The sequence below is a fragment of the Silurus meridionalis genome, chromosome 2 (assembly GCF_014805685.1).
Source record: "Silurus meridionalis isolate SWU-2019-XX chromosome 2, ASM1480568v1, whole genome shotgun sequence".
Taxonomy (NCBI): domain Eukaryota; kingdom Metazoa; phylum Chordata; class Actinopteri; order Siluriformes; family Siluridae; genus Silurus; species Silurus meridionalis.
The window spans coordinates 16,736,063-16,759,549 of NC_060885.1; the positions used below are offsets into that span (position 1 = coordinate 16,736,063).

The 23,487-nt window shown below is 36.7% G+C and overlaps 1 protein-coding gene and 1 long non-coding RNA gene across 3 annotated transcripts; one reads left to right on the plus strand and one right to left on the minus strand.

Moving 5' to 3' along the window:
- Positions 1-692: 692 nt before the first annotated feature.
- Positions 693-22,890, minus strand: LOC124377830. The gene is made up of 3 exons (XR_006924115.1): positions 21,836-22,890; positions 3,941-4,105; positions 693-865 (listed from the first exon to the last, which is right to left on the minus strand). It is a non-coding gene; the product is annotated as an uncharacterized LOC124377830 (long non-coding RNA).
- On the plus strand, positions 2,019-9,558 carry chst3a (carbohydrate (chondroitin 6) sulfotransferase 3a). 2 transcript variants are annotated; one of them, XM_046837131.1, is made up of 4 exons: positions 2,019-2,385; positions 5,977-6,148; positions 6,374-7,385; positions 9,395-9,558. In XM_046837131.1, exons 2-4 carry the CDS (start codon positions 6,006-6,008, stop codon positions 9,413-9,415), a joined length of 1,176 nt encoding a protein of 391 aa, XP_046693087.1. In that variant the 5' UTR covers positions 2,019-2,385; positions 5,977-6,005; the 3' UTR covers positions 9,416-9,558. The 2 variants fall into 2 exon arrangements, with proteins under 2 accessions (XP_046693087.1, XP_046693078.1); XM_046837122.1 differs by lacking the exon at positions 9,395-9,558 and having other exon boundaries at positions 2,020-2,385; positions 6,374-8,088.
- Positions 22,891-23,487: the final 597 nt, after the last annotated feature.

Sequence of the window (23,487 nt, forward strand, 5' to 3'; positions counted from 1 at the left end):
AGGACATGGTTTGATTAGCCTGTTTAACTGCACTGAGCAGCTTTTGGATGAATTGGAACACTCCAAAATCTTGTACAAAGCTGTCCCAGATGGCTTAGTGTTGGAATTGAATGTCCAACAATCTCTTACAGGATGTGGTGGTCAGGTCTCCACTTAGAGTTGGTTTAAACATTCACTGTTCACTTTATAAGGAACATCTGCACACCTGCATATTCATACAGTTACCTAATCAGCCAGTCAATGCAGTGCATATAATTATGCATATAAAGATTAATAGCATCACTTAATGTTTGCATGCTACATCAGAATAAGGAAAAACCTCTGTGACTGCAATCGTGGTCTGGAGGTTGTTAACAGATGGGCTGTTTTTTTTATGTTACAAACTGCTAATCTCGTGGGAATTTCATGCCCAACAATCTGTAGAGTTCACACAGATGGTGTGAAGACAAAGAACAAAAAAAATAAGTGATCAATAATTCTGTGGATCTTTAAGCTTGCAGACCCTCCACACACTAGCTGTGGTTTTGCTTTTCACACCAATGTATGTAAATCTTAGAGACTGCTCTGTGTCACCCCCTTTCTGATGTTTTTGTGAATATTACTGGAAGGCATTAAGCTGTATCATTCTATGTATTTTGCTGTTTCCACATAAATTGCTCTGTGGGAGAGCGAGTGGGAGGGAGGAAAAAAGGACAACCACAACAGGTCGGTTTATTTGCGTCACCGCCGCTTTTTATTTAATATATTGGTATGTCACAATGGTGTCTGGGCGCTCCGTGTTCACACGGCACTACTGGCGCTCACGCACGCGCACACACACGCACACACGCCTCCGCTCCCTCGGCTTTTATGCGCCTCCGGATCACTGAAACGAAAGCACAGACATCAGGTTTTATTAGTTGCAGGTGAGGCAAATCCACGCTTACCTGCGTCCTGCCTCGCCCCCCATTCACAAACCGACGCTCGGCCACGCCCCCGCTGCCACAGGCTCATAAGATGCATAATATACACAGAACAGACGTTTTGGACAACTGACTACAAGATTTTATGTGCTTTATCAACCCTTATATATTAACTTGCATTCTGAAGATGATAAGATGTTCCACTGGATTTTGGAGTGTGGTTGTACACATTTTTGCTTATCCATCCATAGGAGCATTAGTAAAGTACTGATGTAGGGTGAGGAGACCCCAATTTATCTGAAAGGTGTTTAATATGGTTTGGGTCAGAGCTCTATAGAGTGGTTCCCTGGTGGTCTAGTGGTTAGGAAGCGGCGCTCTTACTGCTGCAGCCCGGGTTCCCTGACCAGGGATCGAACTGGCCGCAGCAGTGCATTACACTCTTAGTGCCGGTCCCAAGCCCGGATAAATGGGGAGGGTTGCATTAGGAAGGGCATCCAGCGTAAAAGCATGTGCCAAATCAAACATGTGGAGGATCCGCTGTGGAGACCCCTAATGGGAGAAGCCGAAAGAAAGTTTGGGTCAGAGCTCTATAGAAAACCACTGAAAATGTTCCACTCTATGTAAAAAATAGCTTCATGTAGCTCACTTTGTGCACAAGGGAATTGTCATACTGGAACAGGTTTGGGCTCCTAGTTCAAGTGGAGGGAAAAATGATTGCTATACGAATCCTATATAAAGACATTCTATACAATTGTGTCCCCCCAGCATTGTAGTAACAGTCTTGGGAAAAAGCATATATAGCTGAAACGTTAGGCATTCCAATGATTTAGTCCATAGAGTGTACAGTAACAGCATGAATATGCATATGTACAGGTGTTTCTAAAAAAATGGAAGGTAAGTACAGTGTACATAGCAGTGTGTTAATAGGGTGCTGGTTTTGCTATTTTACAATATCACCTCAAATTATACATTTTGCATTGAACTAACAACGAAAGCAGAATATTAGAAAATGAGCACATAAAAAAAAGATTACCAGGTCAACTTTTTAAAAGATTTTTTTGGAGGGTGGGACGTGGGCGGGGTAAAGGTCTACCGATGCTCAGCCCCTCCATCTCCCCCGAATCTCTACGTGGAAATTTATCTTGCACCGAAACAGAGCATCGCTTGTAAGCCCCGCCACGAGGAGCTCCCTATCACGTGACTGCGCTGCAAGCCATCTCAGCACCGAGACTCTACTTTACTAACAGCTTTGACGCCAACGTGTTTTAGTAAAAAGAGAAAAACATATATTTCATTCAAATTCCTTTCCCTACGAGGATGTGAGAAGTTTTGGATTACACACCAGAGTGGATGCATTACATCTTAGTTTTTAATCAGACTTCTGAGAGCACATGGAGTTTGGAGGCTGCGGAGAGCGCGCGTGCGGCAGCGCAATGAGCCATGAAACGTCTCGCAGCGTTTGGAGACTCTGAACGGGAAAGAGGTATGAGTGCACAGAAATCTGTCAGACCTCATGCTCGCGGTAGCTTAGATGTCCTAATCAATGGAAGCCCTTTTGTGAAACTGCTGTTAACGAAATAGCTAACAGACATAACACTGCACTTCTTCCTTATATTATATCACAAGTGTAGTTAGTTAACCAACATATCCATAGGAAATCTCTTCTTAGAAGCCAGTGACAAACTTATGCTGTGCTCAGATTGCAGGGTAACAGAATTCATATAATGTTTGACATGCACCAAAAAAACAGTGTGCCTATTGTATCTCTGAATATCCGCATATAGAGCCACAATAATGAATACTGCAATCTGACCACACATGCTGGACCCTCCAAAATGTCTATAGCCAATATATATACTCACTCCACTTACTCCGTTTTTAGTTACTATAAATATGTTTCTGTGATTTATATAAGTTTTTAATTTATTTATTTTAGCCTTTATGTGTGGTAGGTTATGGTATAAATGTATACTGTGTGGTCTATGGGCTCCAAAGGTCTAAGTCTACACTGAAAGTCTAAGATTATAATTTTTTTTTATAGAACTGGTAATAAACAAAGTTTTTGAATTTTGAAACCAAGGAACTATTCATTATTCAAGATTCTGCACAATTTTTAGGTTACATGTGGGCATGTATTTATGATATAGACCATGATAATGTTAGAATTTCCATGAGTCTAATTTCATTCACTCAAGAACAAGCTCAGCTGATATGATGATATGGAGTCCGTGTCAGTTTGAGTGGCAAAAAGAGGACATATTAAATAGTAAGAAATTTTAAAATTTGTGTAAAAATGTTTTTTTTAAGCCAGGTTATTGTTGACAATATAATGAGATATGAAAAAAACTTTACATTAAATAAAATATTTTTTTAAGCAGAATCATTTTTATGAATGGACTTTTAAAAATTAATGTGGATAAAAGAGTTGCAGGTTAACAGTGGTGAAAATGTTTGTGCATAATTCAATAAGCATTGAATTTGTGTATACATATGAATTACATCAATTCAGAAGGACTTATACATTCACTTTGTTTAGTGACCAGATAATAATTCTTGAAGTGCATCCTTTAAAGTATATAATTGTAAAACTACCATTAGGTGCAGGGGGTAGGTTGTGTGGGGTTCCTCCAGGTCCCCAGGTTCCTGAAACATACATGTGTATTTTCTAATTTGCCCCTGGGTGTGGGATGTGTAAAATGTGTGTGTGTGTCTGCATGTTGCCCTGCATCCTATGTGTTCCTTATAGATTCAGTGGTTCCTGGATAGGTTCTGGATCCACTAACAACTTATCCAGTATAAAATACTTAATGAAATGAATAATGAATGAATGAATGAATGAATGAATGAATGAATATCATAAATCACTATTCATAGTATGTTTTGTAGTTCACATCTTCTTGGTTTACATGTATCTGTGAAGTACCAGCTAAGTAAAATAGCAAAATGACTGCTGTATATGGCCTAAAGCGCTGATGATGTTTGAAAAACATCAATCTGCCTCTATGTTCTTGTGTAGGCTTTCTGCCATCTCTCCTTACCTCCTCTGCCACAGTGTTCCCCTGGTACAGCTGCACCTTGTGGGCCCAAGCAGCATCAGTGAGCCTGTCACTGCTGATTGTGGATTTATATTGCACGAGAAATCCCACTAAACAGTGCCTGTCTTGCAGGATGTGCCATCACGCACTGCTGAACCACAAAGCACTCTGTAATGAAACAAGACAAAAACACGGGGCTGAAACATGCTCCTTAAACTCACAGAGCTTACACTTCTGCTATACTGATTTTCGCTTCTGCACTGTGTGGCATGTTTCTTGACATATAATAGCAATGACACATATAAAGCAATAACAAACAAATCGAGCTTGAAAAAAGTCCCATTGACCTTTTGACTACCACAGAACATGTGGTAAAATGAGAATTAGCAAACACCTAAGAACTAGAAGTTATATTTGAAATGTTTTGCTTTCTGAGAAATCTGAATTTTATTAGGAGTTTTATTTTAACAAGGTTTTAATAAAGTGCATTTGCATAAATAACTGAATGATCATGTTAGGTAGTTTTCCTTTTGTATATCATGCCACTTTTAGTCTATAGGAGAAGCAGTAAATGTAATTTGTATGGGAATAATGAACATAGTTATGTCCATTTCTGCTTCAGCAGATCATCAGATTTGTCAAACGCTCCACTGGGTTTTGAATATGTAAAGATCTCAGCTAAGACGCCACCCCTGACAGTTTGATTGCTAAAACATAATAAGTTTGCGTAACTGGTTTATATTTACTTACACTGCAGACTATCATTCACTGTCAACCTAAAAACTTTATATTTTTTTAATTATGTGCTTTGTGCAGATAATTTACTGATTTACCAGGTGCACCCAAATAGAGGAAAGACTCTGCTTACATTATATACAGTTGGTTTGACTAAAAACACTTTACATTTGACAGTGTACTACACACACTTCAGAGTGTTGCCAGTAGATGTTAAAAGACAAAGGCACTAGTCTTAAATTCCCATGTTTGTGCAAAATATGAATTATTAATGAAAATACATTGAGTCCTAGTAAAAAATCTCTGTTTAGAAAGAGCATTTTTTTGGAGAAATTGCTGTGGTAAAAGAGAAGTAATTATGCATATTGGAAAGTAGTAAACTGTATTGTGTCAGGCTGCATACCACCACTCCTTTCATGATTATGTACCTGTATAATCATATCTGAAAATTGATCTTTCCTTACTTATTATATTTTGCTTAGTTATAAAAGGACTTAATAATGCTGAGTGCTAACTCTATAAACATGTTAAATAATATGCATTGTACTATCATTTTAATAATACAATTAGGTAGTAATTAGTCAACTTAATGTTAGCAATGTGGCTACAATAAATAAAAAAAATTGTTTATGATTTTTTTGAAGTATTACCAATAAAACGAACAATACCAATGCCATCCATTTTCAGAAATCATCAAAATCTCAGTATCTAAGAGTAAACTTGAGTAAAAAGTAAATATTAATACAGCTATGGGATATGACCACCAGAAGATATTTCTTAAATATTAAGCCTTTTGTTGTAACCAGATTAATGTACAAAATTGCGACCATATAAATAAACACATTCTCCTACACTGTCGGTAGTGTCAGGACTGTATGAGTGTCACTGCATGTGCTCCTTCGAAATTTACTCAGGGCTCATGTTCTCTGGGCCTGTTCTTTATTAACACAGTTAATAGGGTGGTACCACAGTTATACTGTCTTCACCTGAATATACTCAGGCCTTTGAACAAGGCATTGTGTCCTGCTGAAGGCATTTCAACTCCTTACTGCTATTAGTGGAAAGGTGATGACAGTAGTTGCTATTTATTGGACCTTGGGGAACAAAGCTCAGGTTGTCTTACTGTGCTGGCTCTCTTAGCTGTGCTAAACATTCATGAATCTCTTATTGTTAGCAGTCTAATTTATAACACACAAGCTGATTTGGTGTAATTTGCATAACTGGCACTCTGAACCAATCTGTACAGTGCAATGCAATATACAGTATATAGAATGTAAAGAAGAATATTTTGTGGCTTACTGCAGGTCAACTGTATGTCATGTCCTGACATGAGATGAACCTGAATAGCTACACATACAGGCTGTGGAGGGATTTCCATACAGAAACCAGTTCAAGAATGAGGAGTAAATATGTTATTTTCATCATCTGCATTGTGGCCCTGGTCATCATTGAAAAGGAAAACAATATTATCTCAAGGTAAGCCTTTTGATCTCAGCTTACTATTTGGTTATTTATCAAATATTACTCAGGTAGCCTGATGAGTTATTCAGTGACTACATTAAAGCTAAATAAGAAAATTATTCAGAGTGCAAGAACCTCCTGAAAGGTCATGGGAATTTAAATAGTTAAAATGATTTTATTCAAATATAGGCTACATAAAGAACTCCAAAATTTATGAATAAGATATTTTGTCTTTTCCAGGGTCTCTGACAAGCTCACTCACAGACAGACACAACAAACCCCAGAGCCTTTTTCATTCTTGAATGGCTCCAGTTTGTATGATGGCGAGATGAGTATAAATTCCACACAGCTTTTAGATCCAGACCAGGCTGGCCAAAAGCACATTCTTTTATTGGCCACCACTCGCACTGGATCCTCCTTTGTAGGTGAGTTTTTTAACCAGCTAGGTACCAACATGTTCTACCTATTTGAGCCGCTGTGGCATGTAGAGAGGACACTTTCACAGGACACAGGGATCCCCAATTCCAACATCTCATCCGTTGCATACCGGGATGTGCTGCTAAGCCTATTCTTGTGCAACTTCTCGCTGCTGGAGAGCTTCATCAGCCCACCTCCTCTAGAGCATGTCACTCCAGCTCTGTTCCGCAGAGAGTCCAGCATGGCTCTGTGTGAGGAGCAGGTGTGTTCGCCAGTGCAGAGGAATGTTTTTGAGAGATATCGCTGCAGAATGCGCCGCTGTGGCCCTCTCAACTTCACCTTGGCCTCAGAGTCCTGTCTGAGGAAGAAGCACAGGGCCATCAAGACAGTTAGGGTTCGGCAGCTGGATTCACTCCGTTTACTAATTGAAGATCCTAGGCTGGATATTAAGGTCATACAGCTGGTGAGAGACCCCCGTGCTGTCCTGGCCTCAAGAATGGTAGCCTTCTCTAGCAAATACCAGACTTGGAAAAGTTGGGCAGCAAATGGAGAGATACCCTTTGATGATGAAGAAGTGAAAAAACTCCAGGGAAATTGCAATCAAATCCGTGAGTCTGCAGAGCTGGGCTTAAGCCAACCGGATTGGCTGGAAAAACGATATATGCTTGTGCGATATGAGGACATAGCAAGATATCCTATGCAGAAAGCGGCTGAGATGTACAGGTTTACCGGGGTCCCATTTACATCGCAGGCAAGGGAATGGATCATTAAGAACACGCATGCTTCAGAGGTTGCCAGTGGAGTGTACTCTACACAGAAGAACTCTTCAGAGCAGGTAGAAAAGTGGCGTTTCAGTATACCCTTCAAATTAGCCCAAGTTGTGCAAGAGGTTTGTGGGCCGACTATGGAACTATTTGGATATCGATTTGCTGACAGCGAGGAGACACTAGTTAATAAGTCTATTAGTTTGCTTGAAGAAAAACAGTTTAATGTTTCATATGTTACAGATTTTAACTCATAGATTTAGCAGCATTTGCATTTGCATTCACTGCTCTTCAACAGCGCAGTGAATGTATTTTAAATCCATATATACCACACTGGAGTACAGATGTTGTATGCCTTTAGCACTCTCCTCATGGTTTAACTTTAATCAAAGTGCTTTCAGTTTGGTCCACTAATTAAGGTATTGAATGATTTCTTAATTATATTTGCTGCTTGTGTTTGAAAATGGATTTTATTTGTATAAGTAAATTAGGTGGTTGTTTTCAGTCCTGGAGACTCTTTTAGCCAAAACATCTTTCCCCAAGTTGTTTTAGCGTCTTTAATATTTTCTTTTAAAATGTTGTGATGATGGACTGTGAAACTGTGTTCTTAAACAACATAAATGTGCGTTTACTGTTTGTGTTCTGAACACAAAATGGAGTCAAAGCCAGAGAATGAGACTTTTGCACAAAACTAATGGAACTAATGGATACTAGATAATATTTCAAAGCAGCAACTGTTAAACACATAATAAATTTTAACAGGTCTTCCCTCAAGGCAATTTGGTTTCTTTTTTTTCTAGTTTCTGCTTGCAACACAGAGACAGATACATTTCTGCTGACACCTGGGTAATGTGTGATTTATAGGATGATTGAGTATACATACAATGGGGATAATGGGGTAATATTAGAAGGCAAGGATCCTGATATTTTGCCAAAGCAGTACTGGGTTTTTTATATAAATATAATGCAAGCACTTAGAATAATTTTATAACATTTGTAACATTTCATATAAACCAAAATTCAACATCTGACTGATGTCATGACGTCTTACAAATTAGCAGTACATGTATTTCTGACTGTTGTTTACAAATAAAATAAATGTGAATGAGATACAAACTGTCTTTAAATCTGAAACAGTGGAGACAAATCAGCAGATATTTTGAGTGTGTTTGTAAAATCATTAAGTTTTATTAGCAAATTCATACAAAAAAAGAATTTAAATATCTTGACTCTGCTCCTTAACTGAACATTTAATATTTGTCTTAGTAACAGCTATAAGAAAACCTTTGTTTCTGTATCAACGTTTACACTCTACACAAAAATACTACACTCTTATTAACCAAAGGGTTAAATTAAATTAAAAGATGCACACCTACCTGTTTACCTAATAAGTTGGTTCTTAATATCAAACTTAGGAATATGTCATGATGTACAGATTATGTTTTCACAGCCATGAAACATCAGGTCAATTTAGTTAATGATTTCTTAATGAGCTAATGAGTTGTGTTGGATCAGAAAATAACACAACAATGTGTAGTGTATAGTGTCTCAAGAACTGGAATTTGAAAGCAGATGCATAAGTGGGAAAACTTAGGAGAGACTGAATGCTTCCAGGTGACTAGCATTAGATGGGGCCTTGAAATAGGTGTCTTAAAATAAGAGACTTTGGAGTGGAGATGGGTGGAGTGTGGGGGTGAATGTGGGCACCATGGTGATGCAACCATGTTGAATATGTGGCAAGATTCTTATGGTTTGTCTGAAGAAACTTGTTAAATCAGATGCTAACTGTGTCAAATTCCCCATGAAGCTATGGAGTATTAATCATTCTCTGTTAACCACTGACCTCATAAAAGACCAAGTGTAATAAAAGATGGGGAGTCCAGTGAAGTCAAACATTACTAACTTTTTATTTTCTTTTCCATGGATGTTTTACTTAAACTCATTTTGTGCTCTCTAAGAGTGTACTTCTCTTGACTATCTTATAAGGCCTCATTGTGCATACCGGCAGGCTTATGGGACACATGGCTCCTCGTGTGTGTGTGTGTGTGTGTACGTGTGTGTGGGTGTGCTGTGTTCTCAGGATATGCTGCGCCTTTTCTGAGAGCTGCTCAGAGCAAATTGAGGCTCACCCAGCTGCTGAACGGCTCTTTCATACAGCCCCTCTCCCCACCTACTCTTCAGCAAACAGACCTGCCTATTCACTCAGCAGCACCAAAAACCTGTGACACACACTGGCAGTCTGTGATGAAGACATTACTACACATTCAATGAAATTACAGTTTATTTAAGTCAGTTTTAAATGAATGGTAAAGAGTAATGCTGACCTGAATAATGGGGGTTGAGAGAACATTCAGTTTACATTTACTCTTATGGCTTCAGGTACCTGTATAAAGAAGCCTTGTCTCCATTCCATTCACATCAGAGAAATCATAGATATAACTACTCATACAATTTAACTCAATATAACCAAGGCTGAATGACCAGCCCTCTTCAAATTTCAGCACAAACAGATTATATACAGAAATATTAAACATAAGGATTCAAGCCATCCACTAAGTCCCTGCAGTTCAAACAAGAAACCTGTGTCCTGAAAAGCCTCAGTGTGTATTCTTTCCACAGATGTCTCACCAAACCTTAATTATGGATAAATATATGTAAATAAAATTATATCTATAAATTGCACTATTTAACCAATGGTTCTTATTTTACAAATAAAGTTTGTGTTCAAGCTTAAAATATCACTCTGCAAATACTTTTAGAAGTTTCTATGTAGAAACTTTCAACGGTGTTTCCCCTCTGTTTCTGTTATCTTAGATTAGATTATTTTGTATACATTCAAGGGTGCCAGTAGTTTTAAATTTGACTGCATGCTAAGGACAATACAACGGTAACTGTTTGTTGTATCACTTTGCAATGAAAAAAATCCAAGATAATTTGTTTGATTCAGATTTATTGCAAATCAGAACTTCAGAGGTCTAGATGCCACTGGTGAGACGATGCTGGCACTGTTGTTGCCTTGTCAATAGTCTTAACAAGAATAAGATTGACTCGCTCAGACCCCCCAACAGCCCCCATGTTGCACTTTGTTGTACAGCATGAAAATGTGGCCATCTGAAAGAGAGTTTTCTCGAGAATGTTATGTTAGGTGTGTCCTTATTGAAGCATGTACAGAACAGCTGGGCTGTTAAAATGATAACCATAATGTCTTTCAAAGTCTTTTTTTTTTTTTTTTTACTATTTGCGAAATAGTACAAAGAGCCATTGTGCAATTTCTAAGCAATGCCTACAATCGACCAGTAGAGGGCAGTGGCGTTCTTCCTGTCTGACTTTTAACCAAACAACTAAAGTTTTGGTTTTGTTCTTGTTTTCCAACTCAAGCACTCAAAAATCATGCTGAATTATAAATGACTAAGGCAAGAGGTTTTCTATACAACATCACTCATACAAAATAAATAAAATTACCATTGTAAGTAAGACTGCAGTTGAAAAAAGTGTGTGTGTGTGTGTGTGTGTGTGTGTGTGTGTGTGTGTGTCTGAGTGACAGAAGGAGAACCGTGACCACTTTCTAAGTAAATTTAAGGAGAATCCTTTCTTTAATAAGTGTTAGGCCCATCCCTAATCCACAGTTAAAAGCAGACACACAGAGCTGACTTGTCCTTCCACTCTTTTTGTGATTTTTGTTCCACTTTTTTATTAGAGTTATTACTTCCTGGTAACATCCTATATGCCTATGGCTAATGGTTTTTGGTAAACAATTGCATGCGTGTGATCTTTGAGGAGTGACTTGGTATCAAAGGAAGTGGAGAGCAAGCAGGGGAGTGCTCCTGTGAATCAGCCAAAACCAGCCTTTGTCAAATATTACCCCTCACATCTGAACTCACTGATACATAAATTACTTGCACTGTTGCTTTGAACTGTTTACAAGAGTGGCAAAAGTCTGTCTCTCTGAAGGTTTCTCGGTGACCTCATCCTCTTTTATATTTGAATACTATCAAAATCCACTGATACAATGACCTTCCTTTCAAATGACATTTCACTCCTGAATGATAAATCAGTAGGAAATGTTGTTTATAAATTAATGCCTCCTTAGAGATATTCATTTCTATATTTATAAATAGTTGAACATGTTAAAAGAAGATTAGTAATAAATAGAGATTAGCTGGTGTGAATTGAATATTTTCAGAGGTTATAAGCAGAGAATTAGGTGGAAAGAAGCCCAGCCTTTAAAGCGCTGATGGGAGGCCATCCACTCCCATCAGACCTCAGTGCTTTCCCAAGCTGCCACGCTCCACCTCCGAACCCTCCCACCACAGCACATCCGGGAGGACGACTCTTATGAATATTTCAAACACAGATAAGAAACTGGGCACTGAGAGGTCAGTCATGCTTCAAATCAGGTCAGTATGCAGGTTCTGGCTACAATTAAAGCCTTTACTAGATATTTTTGCAATATATGTATGTGTGCCACAATTTATGTGTACATTGTGTGTTTTGGCATTTAAAGAACATTACATGATGAACTAATCAATCTAAAATACATAACACATATGGACTTAATTAATGTGTAGCCTGATAATAGTTTAATTACATTTCGACTGCTGTCACAAACATAAGGTTGTCACTCCAAAAGTAGTACTAGCGTGACCCTGATATTTGTGGATATCAGTGAACACTTAGTTGTTAAAGTGTTAGAAGCAAAAAATTAAATGGGTGAGTGTCCTCTAAGTTGCAAAGTTGAGTCTCTATAAATCCTGTCTAGCATATCCCACGGATGCTTGATTGGACTGAGATCTAGGGAATTTGGAGGCCAAGTCAACACCTTGAACTCTTTGTCATGTTCCTCAAACAATCCCTGAACAATTTTGTCAGTGTGGCAGAGGGCATCATCCTGCTGTAAGAAGCCACTGCCATTAAAGATTACTGTTGCCATTAATGGGCTACTTGGTCTGCCACAAAAGGTTTAGGTAGGTGGTATGCATAAAAATAAAACACACTTAAATTTCAGTACCAGAACTTTGCCCAAAGCATCACAATGCATTTGCTGGTTTTCATTCTCCCCATAGTGCATACTGATGCCACCTTTCCTCAGGTAAGCAATGCACAAGTACATGGCCAGGCATATAATCTAAATGAAAATGTGATGTATTAGACCTTGCCACCTTCTCCCACTGCTCCATTGTTCAGTTCTGATGCTCACATGCCCATTGTGAATGCTGGACAGGGGGCAGTATGAACACCAGTCTGCATCTATGAAGCTCCATACATCTATCTGTAATGCACTATGTGTCATCTTTCTATAACGGCCAACATCAACTTTTTCAGCAATCTGTGCTACAGTACCTCTTTTGTGGGATTGTACCATAGAGGCTAGCCCTTACTCTCTATGCGCATCAGTCAATTTTGGGCATCCATGACTGTTATACTGTTGCATGTTAAATCCCACATATTTAATAATAATCCATATTCACATGACCTTTTAATTAAAGGAGAGATGAAATCTGGCATCCCCATAGGAAAATGACATTTCTGATCCATTATGTTGTTCCACAGCAATGACTACTTGTCTATCATCTGTTTCCTGAACTGTGGACCTTCCGTACTGAATTTATTTTTGTAATTTGAGAGGCCGTACATCTGCGTGCGTCTGAATAAGGCAGCACTTCACATAGACCCTATCACTTACACAAGCCTGCACCCACCATTGTACTGCAGACCAGCAGCTGCCATACACTCGTGCCCTCTAGAGAGGCCTGCTTACACTCTTAATTCTTCCCACAATGGCTTTCACAAAAAAAATATGTATACATCTTTTTGCTTGACCTGCTACATATAAAGCATACCTGATATATATGCTTCCACATTTAAATCTTGCTTGGCCTTTTGGCATACAACAGGCACAGAGAGGTGTGCTTTTTGATCCATATGCCAAAACCTAAAATCTGCTGTGTACAAGTCACATATTTTCCACTCTATCCTTTATATAATAATATTATTATTATTATTAATAATAATAATAATAATAATAATAATAATAATTATTATTATTATTATAATAATTATAATAATAATAATAATAATAACAGTAATCGAATAAGAACAGTAGAAGAAGAATATTTGTATAATAATAGTAATGATAAGTAGTAGTAGTAGTAGTAGTAGTAGTAGTAGTAATAGTAATAATATATATATATAAAAAAGCAGAAAAGCATTTCAGAATGCACAACAAACCAAACCCCAAAGTGAATGTGCTACAACAACTTTTGATAGGCAAGAACAGGAATCTGAGGCCATAGTTGGCTTTGGTTTACTAAATTTGGACAGTTGCACAATTTTTTTCTTTAAAACTGCTGCTCACTGGATGTTTTTGTTTTGTTTTTCACATCTTTCTGTGTAAAGACTAGAGACTGTGTTGAGTGTGAAATTTTCAAGAGATCAGCAGTTTTTGAATTTAAAGTCTGTGTGTGTGTGTGTGTGTGTGTGTGTGTGTGTGTGTGTATATATATATATATATATATATATATATATATATATATATATATATATATATATATATATATATATATATATATATATATATACATACACTTTTAACACATTTAAGTGTTTCAGGAACAGATAGGTCATCAACAGTTGCCTAAAGATAGCCAGGGACTCCTCTGTTCAGACATCTAGGGAATTTTATTCCACCACCTCAGTGACAGAACAGAGAAGAGCCCTGAAGTATACTTACCTTCTACTTACCAGAGAAGGTGGTACCAGGTACCAGTGGAGCAGTGCTGGAGGATATATATATATATATATATATATATATATATATATATATATATTCTTTAGCCTTTATAATATTATATATAATATTTGGAAATAAGATTTTATTTTGCACATGCATTAAAGGCTAAAGTATATATATATATATATATATATATATATATATATATATATATATATATATATATATATATATATATATATATATATATATATATATATATATATATATATATATACACACAAACCCGATTTCAAAAAAGTTGTCAATAAAAAATAAAAGCAATAATTTACAAATCTCATAAACTTATATTTTATTCACAATAGAATATAGATAACATTTCAAATGTTGATATTAACTAATTTTGGATTTCATGAGAGCACATTCTAAAAAAGTTTGGACAGGTAGCAATAAGAGGCCGGAAAAGTTAAATGTACTTATACCGTAAGGAACAGCTGGAGGACCAATTGGCAACTTATTGGGTCAATTGGCAACATGATTTGGTATAAAAAGTGAATCCCAGAGTGGCAATGTCTCTCAAAAGTCAAGATGGGCAGAGGACCACCAATTCCCCAGATGCTACAGCGAAAATATTGGAGCAATATCAGAATCTGCACAGAGAATCTGGAACAATCTCTGTGCGTATGGGTCAAGGCCGGAAAACCATACTGGATGCCCGTGATCTTCGGGCCCTTAGATGACACTGCATCACATACAGGAATGCTACTGTAATGGAAATCACGCCATGTCATCCGGACTAAAGAGGATAAGGACAACCCATGTTGTTATCAGCGCTCAGTTCAGAAGCCTGCATCTCTAATGGTATAGGGTTGCATGAGTGCATGTGGCATGGGCAGCTTACACATCTGGAAAGGCACCATCAATGCTGAAAGGTATATCCAAGTTCTAGAACAACATATGCTCCCATTCAGATGTCGACTCTTTCAGGGAAGACCTTGCATTTTCCAACATGACAATGCCAGACCACATATTGCATCAATTACAACATCATGGCTGCGTAGAAGAAAGACCTGGGTACTGAAATGGCCGCCCTGCAGTCCAGATCTTTCACCCATAGAAAACATTTGCTGCATCATAAAGAGGAAGATGCAATAAAGAAGACCTAAGACAGTTGAGCAACTAGAAGCCAGTATTAGACAAGAATGGGGCAACATTCCTATTCCTAAACTTGAGCAACTTGTCTCCTCAGTCCCCAGACATTTGCAGACTGTTATAAAATGAAGAGGGGATGCCACACAGTGGTAAACATGGCCTTGTCCCAACTTTTTTGAGATGCGTTGATGCCATGAAATTTAAAATCAACTTATTTTTCCCTTAGAATTATACATTTTCTCAGTTTAAACATTTGATATGTCATCTATGTTGTATCTATATTGTCCATATCATTGCATTCTATTTTTATTCCCAACTTTTTGGGTTTGATATATACTGTATATGGTCACTTCCAACGAAAACCTCAACATCTTTAGCTCTGCTACCTCCAGCTCCACCTCCTGCCTTTTACTCAATGACACTGTCTCTAAACCATACAACATAGCAGGTCTCACCACAGTCTAATATATACGTACATATACATTCTATTTTTATTAGAAGTTTTAAAACTGTAATGGAAATAGTGTTTTGATGAGTACCTTAATGAAACCTGGTGATAAGAAGCAAAGACAGCAAAAGGTATTAAGTGTATACCAGAAACAGTTAGGATTAGTAAAGGAGCACCAATGATTGCCATAATGAATATTTAATATATACTGTGTTAAAAAGGAAAATGCGTGAGCAAGATGAGTAGTCAGGAAAGAGTGCCAGCTAATTAGAAACAGTTTGTATACATTTGGGCAGTGTAAAAGGTGTCAAACTCACATCACCACAGCCCACAGGCTTATATGGCCCATTAAGCCATTCAAAATTTATTAGGCTTCCTTCTGATAGTGTTGAAAGCTTCTGGTCAGATTAACAAAATTTGTTCATGTATCCACCAAAATATTTTAAAGTATCGCCATAGGGTTTATACTTGTACACATGATCAATCAGTAAAAGCAGCTAGTTAGGCTCATACTCTGCAGGACATTTACAGGCTATTACATAATTTTAACCAACAGTTATGTTATTAAGCATAGAAAAATGCTGATTAGATATCAGTTGAACAAGTGAGGACGTCCTTTTTTTTCCCAGGATCAGAATGTACCAGTGGATGTTCTCATTTGTGTCATACAGCTAGGTCAACACTTTGCTTCCATAAATAATACACTTTTTTTTCTAAATGTCTGACATGTCATACTATCCCTAAGCTGGTTGTATCAGCCGACCTGTCAGTCACTCAGGTGGGAGTGCCATCTCAGGTTGCCTGAGCTATGATTAGTCATTTCATGACTATTTGTTCTGCTTCTGCAATATTAATGCTCTCTGTAATAGATATATCATAACATTGTGTTTCGTTCCATGTGAATGTGTGAGGGGAATCCCACTCTGACCATCCTGAGAGAATGTCTATTACCTCAGTAAGAAAGCCCTTAAAATTTTAATTATTCAACTTCATGTATATTTAAACAGAATCAGTAGTAATAGGTGAAGCTCTTGTCTTGAATAGGTCAGCAAATGAAATGGTATGGATAGTCCAAGAAAATAAGTGCTTTGTACATCTTTGATAACAAAGTCTTCTCTTAAATAATGTTCTACTGTGCACAAATTAAAACATAGTTTCAAATAAATTGTTTTGGTAACATTTATTGCAAAGTATTTGAGTGATTAAGTAGTTCTGCTTAATGTACAATAAAGTTTAGTTATTTGGAATCATTTGAAAGTTCCTCATACATAGCAGTGGACCTTTTCTTTCTCGGTTGTATTTTATCTTTAGTGGCTTTGTTAAAATATTGTTAGTATCACTGATAAGTAGAATCGTGTCATCCTTGTCTTCAATGTGCCAGTGGTAGTTCTTAAGCAGGCTTGTTTTCAAGGCCAAATTCCTCCCTAATTAGTTTGCACATAGAAATATAGTGATTAGCACTCCTGGGGAATTGATAATGGCAATACTAAAAGCTTATTCCTGCCAGAGCAAATATCTGTGTGTAATTCAGAAAGTTTTTCTTGACACATTTAGAAAACAACCTCAGCCAAGGTTTCCATATGTAGTTTATTGAGACTTTAATTAACAAGGAAATACACTGGCAGGGTTACAGGGGTAATCTCATACAAGCAAAATAACCCTTCTAATTCTTTCACATGGGATTGCCTGGTTGAAATATTTCCCATTTTGCTACAATTATACATGTCAGATGCAGAATGTTTCCTAAAATAAGCTATGTTTTTGACCTTCAGGATTTACACCCACAGAAACACACAATATGTGCACCCCTTCCTCAAATATCATAAGCAGAAAAACCCATTTGTTCTCATCAATGAGACATAGGAGCCTGTGCTTAGACTGGCCCAAGAGCCAACTATTTCAGCACTTCCACTATTTATAGTGCCTCAGGTTAGACAGGACCAACCCAAACACGGTTTTCCTCTCCGTCTCTATATAAATGACATCCAATTGTATTCACTTCTGCACCTGAAATATCTGCATTTTAGTTTAGACAGACGAGGAGTCTGAGGTGTTTGCAAGGTTCTCTTAAGTGGATTTACCCAGTCAGCAGAGATATTTTTTTCACTGTGATCAATCACAATTCACTGACACCAAGTCTGGCTATTGTTCTCCTCTTCTCAAGAGGAATCTTTCTATATATAATCTCTAAATATGAACACACATACAAATGCAAATTATAAGCTTGTACATATTATTTTAAAATATATGTATACATTTATTTAAAATTTTAATTAACCTATATTTGGAATTATGTATTGCTGTAATTTTTCTGTTGATTCTGGTAACAAATCTACTCACAAAACACTATAACATTTAGTGAGAGTGTTATGGCAACAAATATCTTACATGGCATCCTAGCTTTTCTTCTTGGTGAAGAGTATAGGCTTTCCCTGTCTACCACCCCCACATACACGTACACATTTACACCTTGAATATAGGTGTCCACTTTTCACGACATGATTGATGGCCGCACTTCAAGTGAATAGTAGCCAGTCTGAACTTTCATTCTTAATGCCAGGGTCAACAGTGTATCTCTACTTCTCTACCTGCCACTTTAGCCCCGAGGAGACACCTAACCAGATTCCAGTCCCACTGCTTATAAACAGTGTAATCTCTCAGTTTCTGACACAGCAAATAAACACAGCACACAGTTAAAACCTAAGCAACTCAATATCCTACTTCCTTCCTTTGTGTGTAGCTGACAGGCATTAGCGCAGCTCAGCCGAAAGAGAAATAAAAAAGCCCACTTTACAGGTAACACGACAAAAGTGGCTGCTTTGTGGAGACATCACACAGGTTAAGTTCGCAGAGTCTCTGCAAAAGAAATGTAAGAAACATGCAAAAAAAAAAAAATCACACCTAAAGAATTTAAACTATTTTTAGCATGACTGTCACACTACTAGCAGTATTTACTCTGATATTGATCTGATTGATCTGAATATTGATATTGATCTGACAGTCAATTGTTTGTTTTTTTTATACCTGTTTTAATGGATGCATAAATAAATGCATCATTATTATAACAAACAAATACACCTAAATTAATAGGACAAAAAATATATACAAGAGAAATAGTAATGTAATTAGTTACAAAATTTGCATGAATACATTTCCCTTAATAAACACATTATAAGCACCTAATAAACTCTAACAACAGTCAATAGTTTTATTATATGAAGATACACTGCAACCTCCTGATGGCAGTTTTTGCTGGAATATTAAAACAATAATGAATTATACAACCTTTTACCTCCATGGCTGAAATAATTAATTTTACACAACACTTCAGACAAAATAAAATAAAAGATTGAACAACACTAACATTTGCCACATTGATTTTATGACTGGACCTATAAAATGTGCTGTTTTGAATCTTGTCACTGGAATACATATCGATCAGTTTATGTACATGCCATGAAGTTCCCAGGATACTGTGTGTTACAGCTTTTTGCTGAGTGGAGTAGTTTATGGGACAGGGGAAGTACACTCTGACTCTTCTCCACACCCCTAAGGGGCAGCAGAAGACTGCGCAATGTGGTCTCTGCAGCCCACCATGCACTTTACACTAAAACCTTCTATTAAAATCAGAATGTACTAATCATTCACCTGGTTTCTTTGCAGATTACATCAACACTATAAAAGTGTACACAAGGCTAATGTTTGGGATTGATTTAATGCCACATGCTTAAGGACAACTGTTTACTATTTTTTTTTCTTATTCATGATAGAGTTTTTAAGATGGATGTAAAAATATATATAAAACTTATAATATGTCTATGTCATAAGAGCAACAGTACAAACTATTCAGTACAACAGTACAAACTATATGAATATTCTCTGACTTTACTTTTAGATTTTGGTAATACATTGATATTTAAAAACTTTAGTCTGTGAGAGTTTATAATTGAACTCTGTATTTATTTAAAAGACAATAATATAAAAAATAAATACTGTGAATTTTTTTATTGTACAGATATAACAGTTTACACTGTATCAAAAGTCTTACAATAATAGTAATAATAATAGTAATACCACTAGTACCAATAATTCTAATAATATAGTCCAAATTATTATATATTTCCAAACAGATCATCATACAAACATTCACACATGCATGTACAATAAGAAACCGCTACATATCAACAGCAGAGACTTTTGCATTCCGTCAGCAAACGGAGTGAATGAATAAGTGAAGGAGGACAGATAGGGGCAAGTGTGTGTGTGTGTGTGTGTGTGTGTGTGTGTGTGTGTGTGGGCACTATACAAAGGCACAAAGACATGCTCTAGTTCAAGGCTATCGTATGAATTGTTGTTCATATAAAAAAATTGAATGAGTCAAATGTTTTGCGATAAGTGACAAAGCAGGCACTGCCTCGAATTCCACTGTGGGATGCAACACAATTTAATAAAGAGACGAGGTCTTGAGAGAAAAAGTGTGATGTGAAGGTTAGCTGGAGGTCTCCCTCTAGATGAAAGTGGGAACTCTCTCTCCCACTGCTGTCAGCACTTTTTAATGTGAACTTTGCGATTGATTGGCGGCTCTGGTCAGGTTTTCCCCAAACTTTCCCAGCCTGCATGGCAGCTACATCCTTCCACCCATCCAATACTCTTACTTTGCTAATGCTCCCCTCCAAATGGAGGCATTCACACAAAATTTCACCACTACACAAAAAGTGGAATACTAAATTAATCTGAATGACAAATGCATCAAGAATTATTACACTCTAATTCAAATAGTACACTCTATTTAAATAAAAAAGCAATAAAAATATAATAATAAAAAAATACAATGAAGGGATTCCAACAAATGCCTATTTCAGAAGACAAAAACAACTCATAAAAACCAAAACTTAATCTTTATTAATTTTGGAACTGGTTATTCTCTGGACCTCATTTCATTATTAAAACTTCTAGAATTTGTTGAGTCCACATTTAGCTTCCACGTTATGAATTGAGTATAAGTTGCAACCTTTGTCTACACAGCAATATAAAAAAATGTCAGGACAAAAATTGAAAGACGCACATGCTCATTTCACATAAAGGTCAGAAATTCAATCACACTGCCCTAAAGTATTACACTAATAAAGTATGAACAAGCAACTCTGTAGTTTCTGACTTAATAATGAATCCCTGATTTTTTCTGCAAACTTGTTATTGATTAAACCGCATACCTATCAGTGTGAAAAAGGACAATTTACTTCCTAATTTATTTTATATTTATTCAAGCATTTTGTTATTAAATTTATTTTGCTAATTAATGTATTCATTAATTGATTAATGTATTGTTTTATTAGTAAAAACATGAGAAAAAATAAATGCTTAGATTTAATATTACATTTAAAAGCATTAAAAAATTTCGCAACTCAAACATTATCTAGACATAAAGTCTGGAAGGCAACGGTTTAGTTATTAAACTTTAGAAGCTTAAACTTTATTGCTAACTTTGCACAGACCTTCGAAGAAAACTTTTTCCACTAACCACAACCTGAAGAATATTTTATTCAGTGTATTTGAAGTAGCTCCAAAGCATGAAACTTAAAATCTATTTAACAGTAAAACTGTATATTCGGCTGTCATAGCCGTTTCCAGTAAGTGTTTTAGTAGACTGAAATCGACAGGTGTAAATTAAATTCTACATAAATGGAAGTTTTAAATAGCATCAGGATAATGAAGAGCGAGACAAATAATATGCAAACATAGTGGTGGCTGAGGCAAGAGTAAAAAAGAGGGAAAAAAAACAAGAACCCGAACTTGAGCTGAAACAAACGGCCTCGTTAATGCGCTGTCACAGATTTCATTAGCCAGTCTGACCATGGTGGCGGCGCTATAAATCAGAGAATGAGAAAGATAGATATAGAAAGAGAGAGAGAGAGAGAGAGAGAGAGAGAGAGAGAGAGAGAGAGAGAGAGAGAATGAGAGAGAAAGAAAGAGAGAAAGAAAGAGAGAAAGAGAAAGAGAGAGAGAGAGAGAGAGAGAGAGAGAGACACTGAAATGTTCTTTGTGAAGTCTTCGATAATGTGAATATGTTTGCACAAATATAAATACAAATGAAATACTGAAAGAAAAGAGTGCAGTTAGTTAGTATGCTAATTTTTAAGGTTAAGGGTTCCAGTAGGTTCACCCTATTTTAGAGACAGCAAGTGTCCTACCTGCATGTATTTGTGCAGGAGTCTGTATGTGGATCAGAAGATTTAAGAAAGCTTATGCGCACACACACACACACACGCACACACACACACACACACACACACACACACACACACACACACACCACAATCCAGCGGTCAGGAGCAGCAGGCAGCCTGGTAGAACTCCCGGGGCTTGTGAATCCAAGCTGAACTTTGGAGCAGCCTCTTAACAGATGGCATGAGTGGCTAAACTCGCTGACTGGTCCTGCACAAGCACTCTGCTGTACAGAGAGTGCAGCTTCGCCCATCAGATTAAATCTTTTCATTGTTATGGTCAGTATCTGCTCAAAAAATCGAACTCCTGGGTACCCCGATACACTACACTGTGTTTCAGCTTATTACTACATATAAATGAAAGCCATTTACCCCTGTTAATGTTGCCAATTTTACTGATAAATGTAATTAGAGACAACTGAATTTGTTGTGCTGTTAACCTTATGGAGATCCTCCTGCTTTGGGAGTAGGTGTTGTTTAAACTCTAGTATTTGTGGCTAAAAAAGACACTCCAAATTCACATGCCCTGGAGACATTATTTCTATCCTGAACTCTAATTGATCTGAGACGTAGTCTTGAGGGACCAGGCTAAATCTCTGAACCTCGAGGATAAAGCCTATTAAAACTACATGTCTATCACTATGTCAAGACAACTGCAGGGCCACCAGTGCTCTCAGAAGTGCTTTCACAACCCAAAGAATAAAGAAAATTAAGAAACAGTCATAAACTGACAGTAAGTGTTTGTGAGCCGAGTGAAAAAGCCTCCTCCGTATTTCCCACATGGATGTGGTTCATAACAAAAAATGGTATTTATAATGCTCTGCAAGATTCAATGTGCAATTTAGACTTCTGACAAGAAATCTAGTGGAACACTTTCTACCAGATAGCATTACTGTGGCTTGATGTTAGCAATTCATATACTTAAAAAATCATATATTAGGAAAACAGCAATGTGTTTTTATAAAAGGAAACATCACCCTTACTATATGTTAATATGCTTAACACTAATGCAATAGGGAATTTTAAACATCTATTATAAAGCCTGCATTACCCTCTCCTATATAAATACCTAGAGCTGTAGAATATTTGTTAGCTTATATGTTTGAGTAAACAAAATACAATATTAGTATCAGAATGAAACACTTTGCATTAAAAAAGAACAATATAGACAACAAATCTTCACATACATAACATATTTTTACAAAAGGAAAAGTTTAATAATTCAAACAATGACAAAGTACATGCTTTTTACTTACAGAGATGTCTACTGAAGGACAAAAGAGCTTCAAGGTTAATTTAAAAATAAGGGGAAAAAAAGTAAGAAAAATAATGAAAGTATAGTACACAATAATGCAGATTTAATACAAATTCCTTTTGCAATCTAGCTAATGTAAAACATAATATAAAACCAACTGAAAGAATAAATAACTATACTGTTTACAATTAATAACATGGACATAATTAATTCAGTGAATATTAATCTCATATATGTTTTTTGCAAAGCAATACATGACATACAATGTATGCTAAAGAACCCCATTATAGCTTGACATTACAGGCAAACAAACTGTAACTGCAGACAGTTAAATGTGCAAGAAAAAATACTCACTTTTCAATAA

Bases quoted from the DNA above. Each gene is read 5' to 3' on its own strand.
- chst3a (XM_046837122.1), top strand. From the start codon at position 6,006: ATGAACCTGAATAGCTACACATACAGGCTGTGGAGGGATTTCCATACA. The intron at 6,149-6,373 runs GTAAGCCTTTTG...TGTCTTTTCCAG, and splicing joins GAAAACAATATTATCTCAAG to GGTCTCTGACAAGCTCACTC.